Source organism: Aspergillus alliaceus (genome assembly GCF_009176365.1).
Source record: "Aspergillus alliaceus strain CBS 536.65 unplaced genomic scaffold BDW43scaffold_33, whole genome shotgun sequence".
NCBI lineage: Eukaryota > Fungi > Ascomycota > Eurotiomycetes > Eurotiales > Aspergillaceae > Aspergillus > Aspergillus alliaceus.
Genome location: NW_022474716.1, coordinates 176,183 through 188,510, shown reverse-complemented (window position 1 = coordinate 188,510; position 12,328 = coordinate 176,183). Strand labels below are relative to the sequence as shown.

The following is a 12,328-nucleotide window of genomic DNA, read 5'->3' as shown; positions in this document are numbered from 1 at the left end:
ATCTGCCTCTCGCAATTCCCTCAGTCAAGTTTTCACCTTCACATCATTTCAGAGAAAGCCGGAAAGCACTCATGGTTCAACAATTCCAAACCCTGCTGGCAGCCGCAGGCATCCTTTCCGCTGCAGCGGGTGCACAGGGCCAACATCGACGCCGATGCACGTTTGGTCAAGATTGCTGGCCAGACGCACAGACATGGAATGACTTCAACGCCACCGTGGGTGGAAGGTTGATTCGATCTGTACCCTCCGCCGCCGTGTGCCATACTGAGAGGTACAACGCCGATCAATGCGCCGACGCGAAGAAAAGCTGGCTGGACAGTTTTTGGCGAACGAACCAGACTGGTGCCTATTCTGCTACTTTGTGGGAGATGGGGCCGACGGGGCAGTGCTTTATCAATACTTCAACCAGTGCTCCTTGTGACCAGGGAATAGGTATGGTTCTATTTATGAGTTTGTGAAAGTAGTGAATATTTAGAAGGGAACTAATCATTTGATGATATCCAAATAGTGCCATATTATATGGTTCGTGCCGAGTCCGTGGAGGACATCCAGGCTTCTGTGAAGTTCGCTAGCGAGAAAGATTTGTCGCTCGTCACGAAGAATACGGGACATGATCAGTGAGACGGTCGACGCCATCGATTTGGAAATATATTGCTAACAGCGTTTCCCATTAGTCTTGGTCGGTCGAGCGGTAAAGGTTCGTTCGGAATCTGGACGCACAACCTGAAGGGAATCGAATTCCACGATTCCTTTACCGCGCAGGGCGCACCGACTGAGGCCAGTGGCATTCCTGCTGTGACGTTGCAGGCCGGAGAGCAGTGGTTTGGTGAGTCAACGAGTCTTGTATTCGGGACAGGGGCCGAGGCTGACAAGGAGATGTAGACGTGTACCAAGCTGCAGCCAAACAAGGAGTGCTCGTCGTTGGTGGATCAGCGCGCACTGTAGGAGCAGCAGGAGGGTACCTACTTGGCGGAGGCCACTCACCATTTGCGCATTACTATGGCCTCGCCGCTGATAGTAAGTGGCAAAATCTTCCTTTATCTCATTGCCGACGCTGAGACAGTGCAGACCTCTTGGAGATGAGCATTGTTTCCGCCGATGGCGAGCACCGAGTCATCAATGCTTACACGGATCCTGATTATTTCTGGGCTGTCCGGGGCGGGGGCGGAAGTGCTTGGGGGGTGAGTGGCCCTCAATGCCCAATTGACCCAGAGTGCGAAGCTTATGATAGGCAGATTGTGACATCCGTCACTTACAAAACTCACCCGGTCCCACAGAACCTCATATTTGGACTAGTTCAATTGAACTCCACTAACGACTCGAGCTTGAAGCGTGTCGTTGCGGAATCAATCAAACTCCTACCCACGATTACGGACGCGGGCTACACAGGATATGCGACCATAGAGAAGGGCTTCGGCGCCATCTTCATGAAGCCCAATAGCACCGTAGCATCCTTCAATGAAACGTTTGGCCCAGTTTTTAAACTAACGCAGCTTCCCGGTATTGAGGGAGCTATCACAGCGTACCCGTCGACCTGGGATGGATATCTGAAGACTATCCTTCGAGATCCGAACATCGGGACCAATATCCAAGACACATCCCGATTACTGACGACTGAGGTAATTCGCGACAGGGCGGAAGATTTGGCAGAATTCATCGTTGGGAGCCAGCAAGGAGCAGGGTTCAACTTTAGTAAGTGGCAAGGTGATCCAGGATATGTTCTGTTCTTCGTCATGCTCATTCCCCGATTCCTGTTTAGTTGGTAAGGTCAACAATGACGAGCGCGATAAGACGGCCATTCACGAGATTTGGAAACGCAGCCACGGACTCTTGAGCATATCTGTGGACTGGGCAGATACTGCGACAAGCCGCGAAAAGCATGAGAAGCGACAACGGGCGGTCCAAATGAGTGAACGCCTTACAGAGTTAGTCGGCACAGAGGGAGGCACGTATATAAACGAGGCTAATCCGTAAGTATTTGAATGCTTCTCAATTTCTCATAAACAGACTTGGCTTACAGGAGGCTGTTCAGGTACGAGCCTGAGTGGCAAAGCGTCTTCTGGGGAAAGAAGTACAATCGGCTGCTCGCAATCAAACGACGAGTTGATCCTACAAATTTGTTTGTATGCAATCGATGTGTTGGGACAGATGTGGTCTTGCAGCCCTAAGACCAGTTCGTGTATTTTTCTAGGCCCGTGTACCATTGAGAGATATTATTCGAGGGCTTTAGTGGGACGAAAGAAACGTTGCTCAAAATGAACTTTATAGTTGGACTATTAGACTACAAATTCATGACATGGTATCGGAGGATCTTTCCTACTGGAGTTTTATCACTACATATACAGATAAGCGTCACATTAGCTAAGCTGAGTTCCACCGAAGTTGGAACAGCAGGTATTACCAATAGCTGCCTTGGGAAACTGGGTGGAACAAAGGCCGAGACTGACTCGTCTCGGACCATCGTGATACTCAGCGCTCGGGAAGACATCACATCGTGAGTACATGTCCCGCAATTAGTATCATTTAGGCTCTCAAACCCAGGATCACAAGGTTAATAGGCTGTCCGTCTAGCCCAGGGATTGCTTACTATTTGCTATTAGCTTAGAGAATTTAAACGGTACTTTGATCAAGGTCTACTTTATGGTACTTGTCCCAATCTCTGTCACTCATACGCCTTACCCACAAATATTATTTCTGATAGCTGTAATGAAAAGCAATCTCTCCTCAAGATAAGTTAGGTCTAGAGTCAATCTGGGTTGTCCTTTTTGGCCCCTTCATTTTCAACTCGCGTTTACGATCTTTCCTACGGTTTTCGGACCCGGCTCCAGACGAGTTAATGAATGATCTAGGGCATTGGCTAGTCCAAATTAGCCTCATTCGTGTAAGCCCTTGATATAAGACGCGCCACAGTCAAGGATCTATATGATATAGGCAGGGCAGCTCGTATTCAGCTCTCCGTCAAGTGACTAAGGCGAATCCGTCCTAGATACTAACTGGACCCGTGCGCAGAAACCTATTTTACTCACTCATCAAATTCTCTGACAATCAACAAGCACTCCTGCCAAAGGGCTATCCCTAAAATGACCTTCAATTATACCACACTTAATGACCAAGAAATTCGACTGGTCACGATACATCCAAATAAAAGCTGGGAGGCACTGATAGAATGTTCACTTGAAGTCGCGTCGCTTACACAGCGACCGAAGTTTGAGGCTCTTTCATATGTTTGGGGAAGCGTCGACACCTTTGAGACGATTCATCTCGACAGACAATCGTTTGAGGTGACACCGAACTTAGGATCAGCTCTTCGCCATTTACGCCACCCAACTGTTAAACGCGTTATGTGGATTGATTACATCTGCATCAACCAGGACGATGTCCCGGAGAAGAATAAGCAAGTTCCTCTGATGGGATCTATATATATGACTGCAGACCGCGTGATATCAATTCTGGGCGAATACTCACCCGAGATAGAGATGGCTGTTTCGTGGTGTGAGCGATACATCCACAAGAGGACCACCAAGCAAGCTCTATTCTGGCGGAAGCTGGAACTCAAAGAATTGTGGTCTGTTGAGGCTAGACGGGAGAAAGAAATCGCCATTCTGAAAACGTTCATTGGCTTGCGACGTTTTATCATCCTCCCTTACTGGACTCGGATGTGGACTTTTCAAGAATATCAATTGCCCGAGCGTGAGCCGATTTGCATGTGCGGTGCCTTTACTTTTAAGGCGTCTGCTATTCTGGGTACGTCATGGGATGGAGTTGTCCAAACTCCCTTTGCCGCTATGGTTCGGGTGGGACAAGACCCCGTCGAGATAGAAAGGAAGAATAAGCCTAGCCTCGATCAAGATGAAAAGACAAGACAGCATTGCTTGGAAGTACAACGGCTGAGTGCTATAGATGATGATGAGTTCACTCGTACAATGGAGCGCTTCGCCTTCTTCGATATCCTGCGGGACCGACACGCTCCTGCGTATAAAGGCCTGGCGTCTCTCATGTATTTAGCATACCATCGCCAATGTGGCAACCCACGGGATAGAGTGTACGCTCTGTATGCGCTTGTTCCCTCTGCTCAGGAGGCATATCCTCCAGACTACAACAAGTCTTTAGAGCAGGTTCTGGTTGAGACAACAGAGTACATCATTCGAAAAGAAACAAGAGCATGCATTTTCAATCTCTTTGCCGTTCGCAACAATCATCTGCTCGATGACACGCTTCCTTCATGGGTCCCTGATTATACCACATCATGCACTCGAGTAAAAGGGCTGCCGTCGCACTACATCGCCCGAAAGATAAAGGAGTCTCTGTGGACTCCCGCTGTGGAGTATTTCCCTCATGTATCTGAGGATTACAAAACTCTTCATCTGTGGGGGCGTACTGTAGGCCACTGCAAACCTATCTTCCGCTTTGGTTCAGATTTGCGACAGGTGGTCGCAAATATCATGAACTTCTTCGAAACGACGGAAGCGTGGGGCACGAATTGGGATCCCTCGACGGTACGTGAAAGATTCGTCGAAGCATGTCTGTGCCATTTCCCTCAGGGTGACACCTTTACAATCCAAGAGGCGATCGAGGCAATACACGAGCTAGCGCACACGTACGAGAATACCAGGATCCAGGGCCAATCGAATGATACTGACCCGGCTGCAAACGAACAATTCCAGTCAAAGCTCCGCAAAGAATTGAGCGCCAATTGCAACCAGTCCTTTTTCTTGATCGTCACTAAGAAGGCTCAAGGATTCGGCATTTGCCCAGTCGCTATAGAAGACCAAGATGTCGTGATGATTGCCGATACAGCGGAGCAGCCACTAGTGCTGAGAAGGCAACTGGATAGAGAGCATGAGCAATCGTCGTATAAACTGGTTGGCCAGGCGTACGTTGATGGTCTTGCAGAGACATCAAATTCACTCGATAGCCCTCTCTATACCATGGTGAAGGATCAACCTCATGAAGAGTTTCGCGTTCTATAGGCACAGCGAAACCGGTCGGTACTTAATAGCACGAAGATTCATGAGTGTTTGGGCCCTAATGTAAATTTCGCGGTGAGATGCAAACTTTCAGTAGCCGACGACGATGCTTCCGAAGCATCGGTAGCTTACAATCTGCAAAGCTCGAGATCCGTGGCTCAGGATTTACAGCAAATCTTCACTTGTATTATGTTATATGTTATATTATGGCATTGACCAAAGCACCAGGCATAAAGGCCTTTGCATTCGCATCAAGATATGGGAAAACCCATCAGTGGGGAAAAAACCATACCAAGGTCCACACAGCAGCAGGCAAATACAAGGAACAATGATCCCAGTTATGTTAATCACTTTAAAATGGCTTCAAGTGGATCAAGAAATCAAGAGACGTACTTTTAAACCTAACGCCTTTTGAAAAACCGAGTCTTCTGTTACCGACGGCGAATCAAGGATGAAAACATCTTCAAGCTCACCCATTATTCCTCGTAAATGGCACCGATCGCATCAACCTCATAGCCAGCACGTCCCTGGAAACCAACGAGATGACCGTTCCCTAATCCCTGATAATAGCGCTGCCCTTCCTGGACTCCGAGCACTTGTGGCTTGTTGGTCCGAGTAGTTCTAAACTCGATTCCAGTAACGAAGCCATTTGGAATCCCGGTGACCGGGTCGGTGTGGCCCCAGACATTCATCTCGGTGACCTTCTCGCCTTGTTTGAAATCATAGGCACTGTCGGGAGGGTGACGGCCTACCCTTCCCACGTCCAATTCATCACCATCTTCGAACTTGAGTCGGAGGCCCCTGATGTCTTCGTATCCATCGGGAAACCCATACCATGCTTCTGCAGCAACCACCGGGGAATCGTGTTTATCGAATGTATCTCCACCCCTACCGGGCTCGGGTTTGTTCTTATAGTACTGGCCTGATCCGACCATTATGTAAGATCTTGTTGAAACAGGTACAAAGCAAATTAATGATTTAGTATGATTTAAAAGTGGGCCATGGTAGTGGAATCCTCGTGGTATTTATCTTCGTGCCATTGGCCGTGGTTTTGACGTACGATGGGAATATGGCGTGACTAGGTCCTACAGGCTCAGTATGCCTCGAGTAAACCGCCCACGTCATGACAATCTATGTGTTACCAGAAGCAGGACGATAATGAGGGCATTGGTGTCATAACGGATCGTGTTTTCCGTTTGCGGAAGGGTTCGGCGATTATGACATCCCTGAACCATGGATCTCGCCGAAACATCAATTAGCTGTCGCTGAATGTATCCCTCCAGGATTAAACCTAGCTTTCTACTAGCTCGTCTTGCGTATATTACGGCAAGGTAAATCATCATGCGCACTATCGAACAGTCCAGCTATACTATCCTCGTGCAGACCTGAATAACATCCACCAATAATGCAATATACCTAAAATCTAGCACTCCACCATGGGCTAGACTGGATGAATATTAGAAATCCTATATTCCGATCGCCCTTAGATCCAGCACGCCACCGAGTATTACATAGGCTTACAGCTCGAATAAAAACGGTGAACACGTATGTCTCGAATCTGACCATGGGCGGTGATGCATTCCTCGCTATGAATAGCTCATTTCGGGTCGTTGACGTTAGCTTTGGTAATGCCTCATACGGCTTGCTAATAGCAGCCTTCGAAAGAGAATCAAGCTATTCAAGGTCACCCTCCGTCGCAGTATGCTGAGGGGCGAAAGAGAGTACTAGCCTCCATAACCTAGGCCTTGCGTGTACATCCACACCATCCGCAAGCTCTCCCTTTCTCCTGCCTGGCTTGATGATGGTGCTTCAGACCACCTTTGTAGCAAACCCAAATACACCAACAAATATTCCTTCCAATAACAAATTATGGAAGAGAAAGCCATAGGCAAACCAACCATCTCATTAACTGAGCAAGTTTGGTTACCCCCGTAGATTACACCACATACAACTGTATTATATTTTGGCCCTCTTGGCGGGAACCCTGAGTATAGATTGCTGGGACATACATGCAACCATATTCCCCTCTTCATCCCAGAGCTTGCTCTCACTAAACGTGCGCCCGGATCCCGCACGGTGGTTGATAGCCTCCCGCAAGTGCCATCCATTGATGGCGAGACGCGGCGTAAAAATCCTGAGACCAAAGTCAAGACTCGAGCATGCACCAACATCATCAAAGAACAGGTGGTTGTGGGCCAGGGGGAGAAAAGACAGGAGTCCATCCATAATAAACCCCAAGCCGGCCATCTGTTCCGCCTCTGTCCGCAGAGGATGTTTTACCCGAAACCAATCCGCGGACGACTTTGCCGTGGGAGATAGTTCATCCTGGCTGGTTTTGATCGTCTTTGCTAGACCGATCAGATTTTGTGACGAGACGCCTTCAGGACATGGTCGACCTTCATAGAGATCCCTAGATAGTCCGAATTGTTTAAGAAACGCTTTAGACTGCCATTCGGTTACTTTTCCGGATTTCACCTGGTCCTCGATGATGCGGTCCCACGTCATACAATCCTTCCAATTGCTATATGCCCGACTCGGTGCTGCCGAATGAGATAGGATAGACGACTCGTTCTTGTGGAAGTCGGTTGTAACCTCCATGCACAACAGAAATTCACCGCTCGGCCCGACTTGCTGTTCCACGGAAACGCGATATGTGACGAAGCTTTTTGACTTGCGGAGTTGAACCGTTTTGCAGACCAGTTTTGCTTCCGTGCTCACTGCTCGGAGAAAATGCCCAAAGGCGGAATAGAGGTGATATCCTTCCGGAGCGCTTTTGCAGGCTGCATGGATGGCAAGGCCAATGGCGTATCCTCCGTACGCTATGGGTGCTGAGTTTCCCATGCGCTGTGGTAGGTGGGTCGAAATGTAGCCATCGTCGGTCTTTTCAAGAGAGATGTGTTCAGCTAAAGTAGTTGCCATCGTTGGTTTCCTCCGGCGGTGAGCACGTTGAGAGTGCTACTCTAAGTGAAATGTTGGAATATGGATTATGGAATGGCACTTAGTAGTTAACCGTGATTCTGTAACCCTGTGATCATCCCAGTCTCTGGACTTTTTAATTTATACTTTTCGACACATGTGGTCGAGTAGCGACATATAACTATATCTCGCTTAGTAAGATACACTGAAGTACCTCGGTTCGAGGGAGTACGCTATCTTATCAAGCTTGGCCCGTGGTCGCATGAAAGATAGTCATCAGGGCCATCACGGCTACCCGAATTTATAAAGACCTACCCGGCGGTCGGAAAACTGCGTTGCTGGTCATGCCGAGGTTCCGACATGTGGAAATGGGCTATTATCAGGCAGAAACCCCCGACAGCATGGCGACTTCGTGCGACAGCATAGAAGATCGCGCTCGTATTTATTCGGATACTAATTCCGTAGGTATCTTTCTGTTGGCAGTGGCGCTAAATGCGCCAATCATGGAGGCTGCCATAATAATCGCCGAGCGCGAGGGGGGCTCAGCCTCTCCAGGTATCTCGATCCACGATGTTGTAGAATATCTGATAGTGCTCTACATCATCCATCGCGGGTATTATGGCTATAGCATCTTGGGTTGGCCCGCCCTTCAGGCCAGAAGGAGGAATCGAGGAGGGAGATTGTGACAAGCCCGCAGGAAGCAGCCCATAACATTGACGCCTGGAACGACGCTGGGAAGCCTTTTTTTTTCAATCGGGAGATGGTCCAAAATGTCTATGAACAGCTTCTCAAGTCACTCCAGAACGGGGGCAACATCTATGTGCAGAGATTGGATGGCTGCCGCGGTGGTTTCAAAGTTATAGCCGGTGATACGGAGGTCATTCCATACCACGGACCAGGGACACGTGATGTAAGGATATGAATTTGCTTCCCCTGGTAGCCTACATAGCATAACGACAATCTGTTTTAGGCGTAAGCCGATGCTCGACTATCTGTCAGTTCGATATCTCAAGGTCAGCCTTTCTGAGGAGGGGTCCGAAAATTATTTAGCCTATTGCAACCGTCACATTCTACATTCGATCAGCGTCTGTGGCACGGTAACAAAGGAGCCTGTCTCGAACTATACTTGAGATCATTGGATGAAGTTGATGGCCTCCTCAAGAATACCTTGGCGACCTGGCAGGATACTGAAGTCTATAAGCACCTCGGTTGAGCCCTTTCCTCCATTCATGATGCATTAGGTATTCGAAAGATTATCGGACTGGCCTGAGGGTCAATGGCCCAACGCAAACTTCGTAATGAAGCCTGCAGGTCCACAGTTCAGCACGCACTACTTCAGACGCTCCCCAGACTACTCTCCGTGGGAGACCAGAAAATTACTTGTTTTGCTCAAGACCCAACATATACTGAGGTAGATGTAGAGATCCTGCAACCACCTGGATTCCAAATCCTATGGGATCCGCGGGCGTTCTTAGAGGTTGACGATTCCTCCATCGTCTTCTCATGTGCGGCGGAAGTTCTAGTGAAGCAGATCGTCGTAGACATTGCTCGACCTGCCATTCTTATTTGGGACAAGGTGAGGGACGGGGAAGGTGGAGAGTTTATAGCATGGATTGTGCGGTGGGTGCCGTTCTCTTTCCATCTATCCTACGTTTCTAACATGCTGGAAATTAGGATCCTGGTTTCCTCCGGGTACGTGGAGTTCATTCATGTGTCGTATTATATTTTTGAATTTCTACCGGATGATCGCTTCGGGGAAAAGGAGGTATATATCAGAAAGGTTTTCTTGGGCATCGCCGAAAGCGAATGGAATCCTTTAGCCCATGCGCTTGAGATGCATGTCTGTTACAGGAACGGGCGGAGGTCCTGGAGAGAAAACTTCAAGATTTTGGATACACACACACAAGGTTCTGCAGAAAAGCTGTTCTGTTATTCGAGGGGAGCTGATATGGACAACACATTGGGATAACATAGTGGGATTGCGGTGCGAGCCACAACCAGATACCCAGGGTCTGTGGAACTGGACGGAATTGAAAGAGTTGAAAATAAGGGGGCGTCTTCGGTCGCGAAGCTTGCCCTGTGAAACCGATCCGAGGGTTAGCACTGATGTTGCTGCACATCTCTCACCCAGGGCTTTTGGCAAAGGTTGGATGGCAAAAGGACAGTTCTTATCAGCTAGGGATAGTGTCTTTCTGCTTCTTGCATAGAAACGTATAGTATCTGTTATAGCAGGAAGCTCCATCACGGCATTCCTCTTGTTACATAAATCTTCCTTTTATTTTGCGCTGACTATAAAATCTCCCAAGGCTTTAATTGCCAATAGCAAAACGTTGATTTACTGGAATTGTTTCACTGGAATTGATTTACTGGATGATTGATGGCTCCGGATACCTCGGTTCATAATGAATCCAAAGTATCCTAGAAGCTGTAATATTGTAATAGACGACAACGTAGGTAGGCACCTCACCCGGCGAATGAAATCTCAAGAATTGCATTAGGCTGCTTCGGATCCCGAGTAATCTTCTCCAACATGAACCGCGGATCAGCTATGTTGAGGATCTTCTGCCACTCAACGATGGTACGCTCGTGAGAGCCAAAGTACACTAGCATTGTTACATCCATCGATCTAACCATAAGTCAGTTCATCTGTCAGGAAGCCTTTTCAAGAACAGAGGCCTAGTAGTACTTTCCTAGACTTACCTTCTGCGTCGCTCCTCAAACGGAGATACAGTAAGTGGTTCATGCAATGTAAAATCATCAATGATCAGCCTCGTCGCTGGGCGCATCACCGGTATATGATTCCTCAGAATCTGGACACATTCGGCATCGGGCCAGTTGTGGAAGATGTTGCGGAAGTAATAGATGTCTGCGACAACGGTCTGTGGAGTAAAGAAATCATGAAGCTGCCAACTCACGGTATCATTATCGCCTAGAATAATGTGGTCACTATTTGATGTGCGTGTTGAAGGCAGACACGATGTATGGAGGCCAGCATCTTGTACAAGAAAGCGGAAATTTGGCAGTTGCTTGGCTAAGCCCAAGCTTATGACGCCGTTCCCTCCTCCAACATCAACGAAGAGAGACCCTGGTGCATAGAGTTTGAATGGGACGCTGCTGAGTATGAAGTCAAAATTAATCTGGGCGGCCATTGCGCTCATCGCGCTGTTCCATCGTTCTAGGCGCTCGGGCCATTTCTTGAGCTCCTCGTAGAGGCCAGATTTGGTGTTGTTAGCCAAGGAAAACCCCTGGAGACATAAAAACGAAGTCAGTGCTGCAGAAATTACATATTGGTTATTACGTTGAGGGCCTACGAACGGCGAGGAGACGTTACATCTAGAATAGCCGTGACAAAATGGTTGACTTACCGACTGATTTGAAGACCTGCTTTCTCCATATTTTACAAGAGCTTCGACAGACTATCTTGCAAGTGGGATTGTCAGTGCGAGTTGGTAAAACATCATACAACCGTTAGGCCACTCAACTCGTGCAGACGATGGAAAGCGTTCTTCGCAGATGATACCCGAAAACGAGCGGGTTCTCTCGTCCTCGGCTAGTAGTCTGGTGGCTGCTGTATGGGCCACAAAGTCACATTTCGGTTCCGAAAAGACATGTCGTGTCATGGCGAGGCGGAGGACGCGCTTCAAGTCGATCACGTTGAGTCCGCATCGACTGGAAAGCTCTTCAAACGAGACTATTTCGCCGGGTTGAAAGCATTGAGCAATGCGGTACCGATGAATGACCTGCATACACAGAACATCGTTTGCCTAGACATTGTAAGAACGCAGGAAAACTGGTGGTGGTGTTCAGGACGGGGCTCTGACGTTGATATCCTCCAGAAGACCAGCGGGTCCCAGAACAAGATCCAGTAAAGCTCGTGTAGCGCTTATAAGGGACTTGCGTGCATCTTGAACCCGCGCGGGACTAGAAGACGGAAGGATGTTCCTGGTGGGTAACGCCCCAGGGCCGAAGGATGGGCTAGGATGGCCACTCGATGAATAAAACTCGTCCAAAACCAATGCATTGTCACCGATTAAGCTGGCTAGTGTAAGGATGGACTCAGGAACCATTGTGTCTGCCTTGATTGAGTGGACCGCGCACAGATCAATACAATGGTAGCTGGACAATGTGACAGTTACGACGATTAAGGGTTCTGGTACGTGTTGTACACGCTGGCTAAATACTGTATGCTTTATATGCTGCCAAAAGGACAGGGTGTATGATATCGTCCAATCTACACTCAATTCTAATGTATATCCACTCGTGGCACTATAACTGTCGAAATATCCCAATCGAGCCTCATCATTCTATCACATGAGACTCATAGGGACTACAGTTGAGCATTTCCTCGGTATTCGCCCAATCCTACCTCATTCGACTTGCATTGCGTTGTTTCGCTTGTTCTCGGATTGGCTAAAAATATACATGCCCGTGTGCCTAAATGAATG

The 12,328-nt window shown here is 48.3% G+C and overlaps 6 protein-coding genes across 6 annotated transcripts; 3 read left to right on the top strand and 3 right to left on the bottom strand.

Moving 5' to 3' along the window:
* Nucleotides 1–71: 71 nt before the first annotated feature.
* BDW43DRAFT_312855 (FAD/FMN-containing protein) lies at nt 72–2,168 on the top strand (the record flags this gene model as incomplete). The annotated part of the gene is made up of 8 exons (XM_032047452.1): nt 72–432; nt 509–617; nt 675–826; nt 883–1,017; nt 1,069–1,181; nt 1,236–1,692; nt 1,760–1,970; nt 2,033–2,168. The coding sequence occupies 8 exons, from the start codon at nt 72–74 to the stop codon at nt 2,166–2,168; spliced, it is 1,674 nt and encodes a 557-aa protein (XP_031898468.1).
* Nucleotides 2,169–3,080: 912 nt separating this feature from the next.
* BDW43DRAFT_320659 (HET domain-containing protein) lies at nt 3,081–4,970 on the top strand (the record flags this gene model as incomplete). The annotated part of the gene is made up of 1 exon (XM_032049125.1): nt 3,081–4,970. One exon carries the CDS (start codon nt 3,081–3,083, stop codon nt 4,968–4,970), a length of 1,890 nt encoding a protein of 629 aa, XP_031898467.1.
* A 434-nt stretch (nt 4,971–5,404) lies between these two features.
* Nucleotides 5,405–6,159, bottom strand: BDW43DRAFT_135675 (uncharacterized protein). The gene has a single exon (XM_032038251.1). It carries the CDS (start codon nt 5,900–5,902, stop codon nt 5,444–5,446), a length of 459 nt encoding a protein of 152 aa, XP_031898466.1. The 5' UTR covers nt 5,903–6,159; the 3' UTR covers nt 5,405–5,443.
* Nucleotides 6,160–6,799: 640 nt separating this feature from the next.
* Nucleotides 6,800–8,127, bottom strand: BDW43DRAFT_135673 (thioesterase family protein). Its single transcript, XM_032038250.1, has one exon. It carries the CDS (start codon nt 7,884–7,886, stop codon nt 6,924–6,926), a length of 963 nt encoding a protein of 320 aa, XP_031898465.1. The 5' UTR covers nt 7,887–8,127; the 3' UTR covers nt 6,800–6,923.
* Nucleotides 8,128–8,133: 6 nt separating this feature from the next.
* Nucleotides 8,134–9,115, top strand: BDW43DRAFT_282035 (uncharacterized protein). Its single transcript, XM_032042580.1, has one exon. It carries the CDS (start codon nt 8,228–8,230, stop codon nt 8,567–8,569), a length of 342 nt encoding a protein of 113 aa, XP_031898464.1. The 5' UTR covers nt 8,134–8,227; the 3' UTR covers nt 8,570–9,115.
* A 1,112-nt stretch (nt 9,116–10,227) lies between these two features.
* BDW43DRAFT_135443 (S-adenosyl-L-methionine-dependent methyltransferase) lies at nt 10,228–12,108 on the bottom strand. Its single transcript, XM_032038249.1, has 5 exons — nt 11,705–12,108; nt 11,366–11,647; nt 11,249–11,299; nt 10,584–11,128; nt 10,228–10,509 (listed from the first exon to the last, which is right to left on the bottom strand). The coding sequence occupies exons 1-5, from the start codon at nt 11,948–11,950 to the stop codon at nt 10,347–10,349; spliced, it is 1,287 nt and encodes a 428-aa protein (XP_031898463.1). The 5' UTR covers nt 11,951–12,108; the 3' UTR covers nt 10,228–10,346.
* Between the last annotated feature and the right edge of the window lie 220 nt (nt 12,109–12,328).

What these genes read in the sequence shown, in the direction of transcription:
- BDW43DRAFT_135675 (XM_032038251.1), bottom strand. Translation starts at nt 5,902, where the DNA reads ATGGTCGGATCAGGCCAGTACTATAAGAACAAACCCGAGCCCGGTAGG.
- BDW43DRAFT_135673 (XM_032038250.1), bottom strand. Translation starts at nt 7,886, where the DNA reads ATGGCAACTACTTTAGCTGAACACATCTCTCTTGAAAAGACCGACGAT.
- BDW43DRAFT_282035 (XM_032042580.1), top strand. Translation starts at nt 8,228, where the DNA reads ATGCCGAGGTTCCGACATGTGGAAATGGGCTATTATCAGGCAGAAACC.
- BDW43DRAFT_135443 (XM_032038249.1), bottom strand. Translation starts at nt 11,950, where the DNA reads ATGGTTCCTGAGTCCATCCTTACACTAGCCAGCTTAATCGGTGACAAT. An exon ending in GTCTTCTGGAGGATATCAAC is followed by an intron (nt 11,648 to 11,704) that starts GTCAGAGCCCCG and finishes TACAATGTCTAG; the next exon opens with GCAAACGATGTTCTGTGTAT. An exon ending in GCAGGTCTTCAAATCAGTCG is followed by an intron (nt 11,129 to 11,248) that starts GTAAGTCAACCA and finishes TTATGTCTCCAG; the next exon opens with GGGTTTTCCTTGGCTAACAA.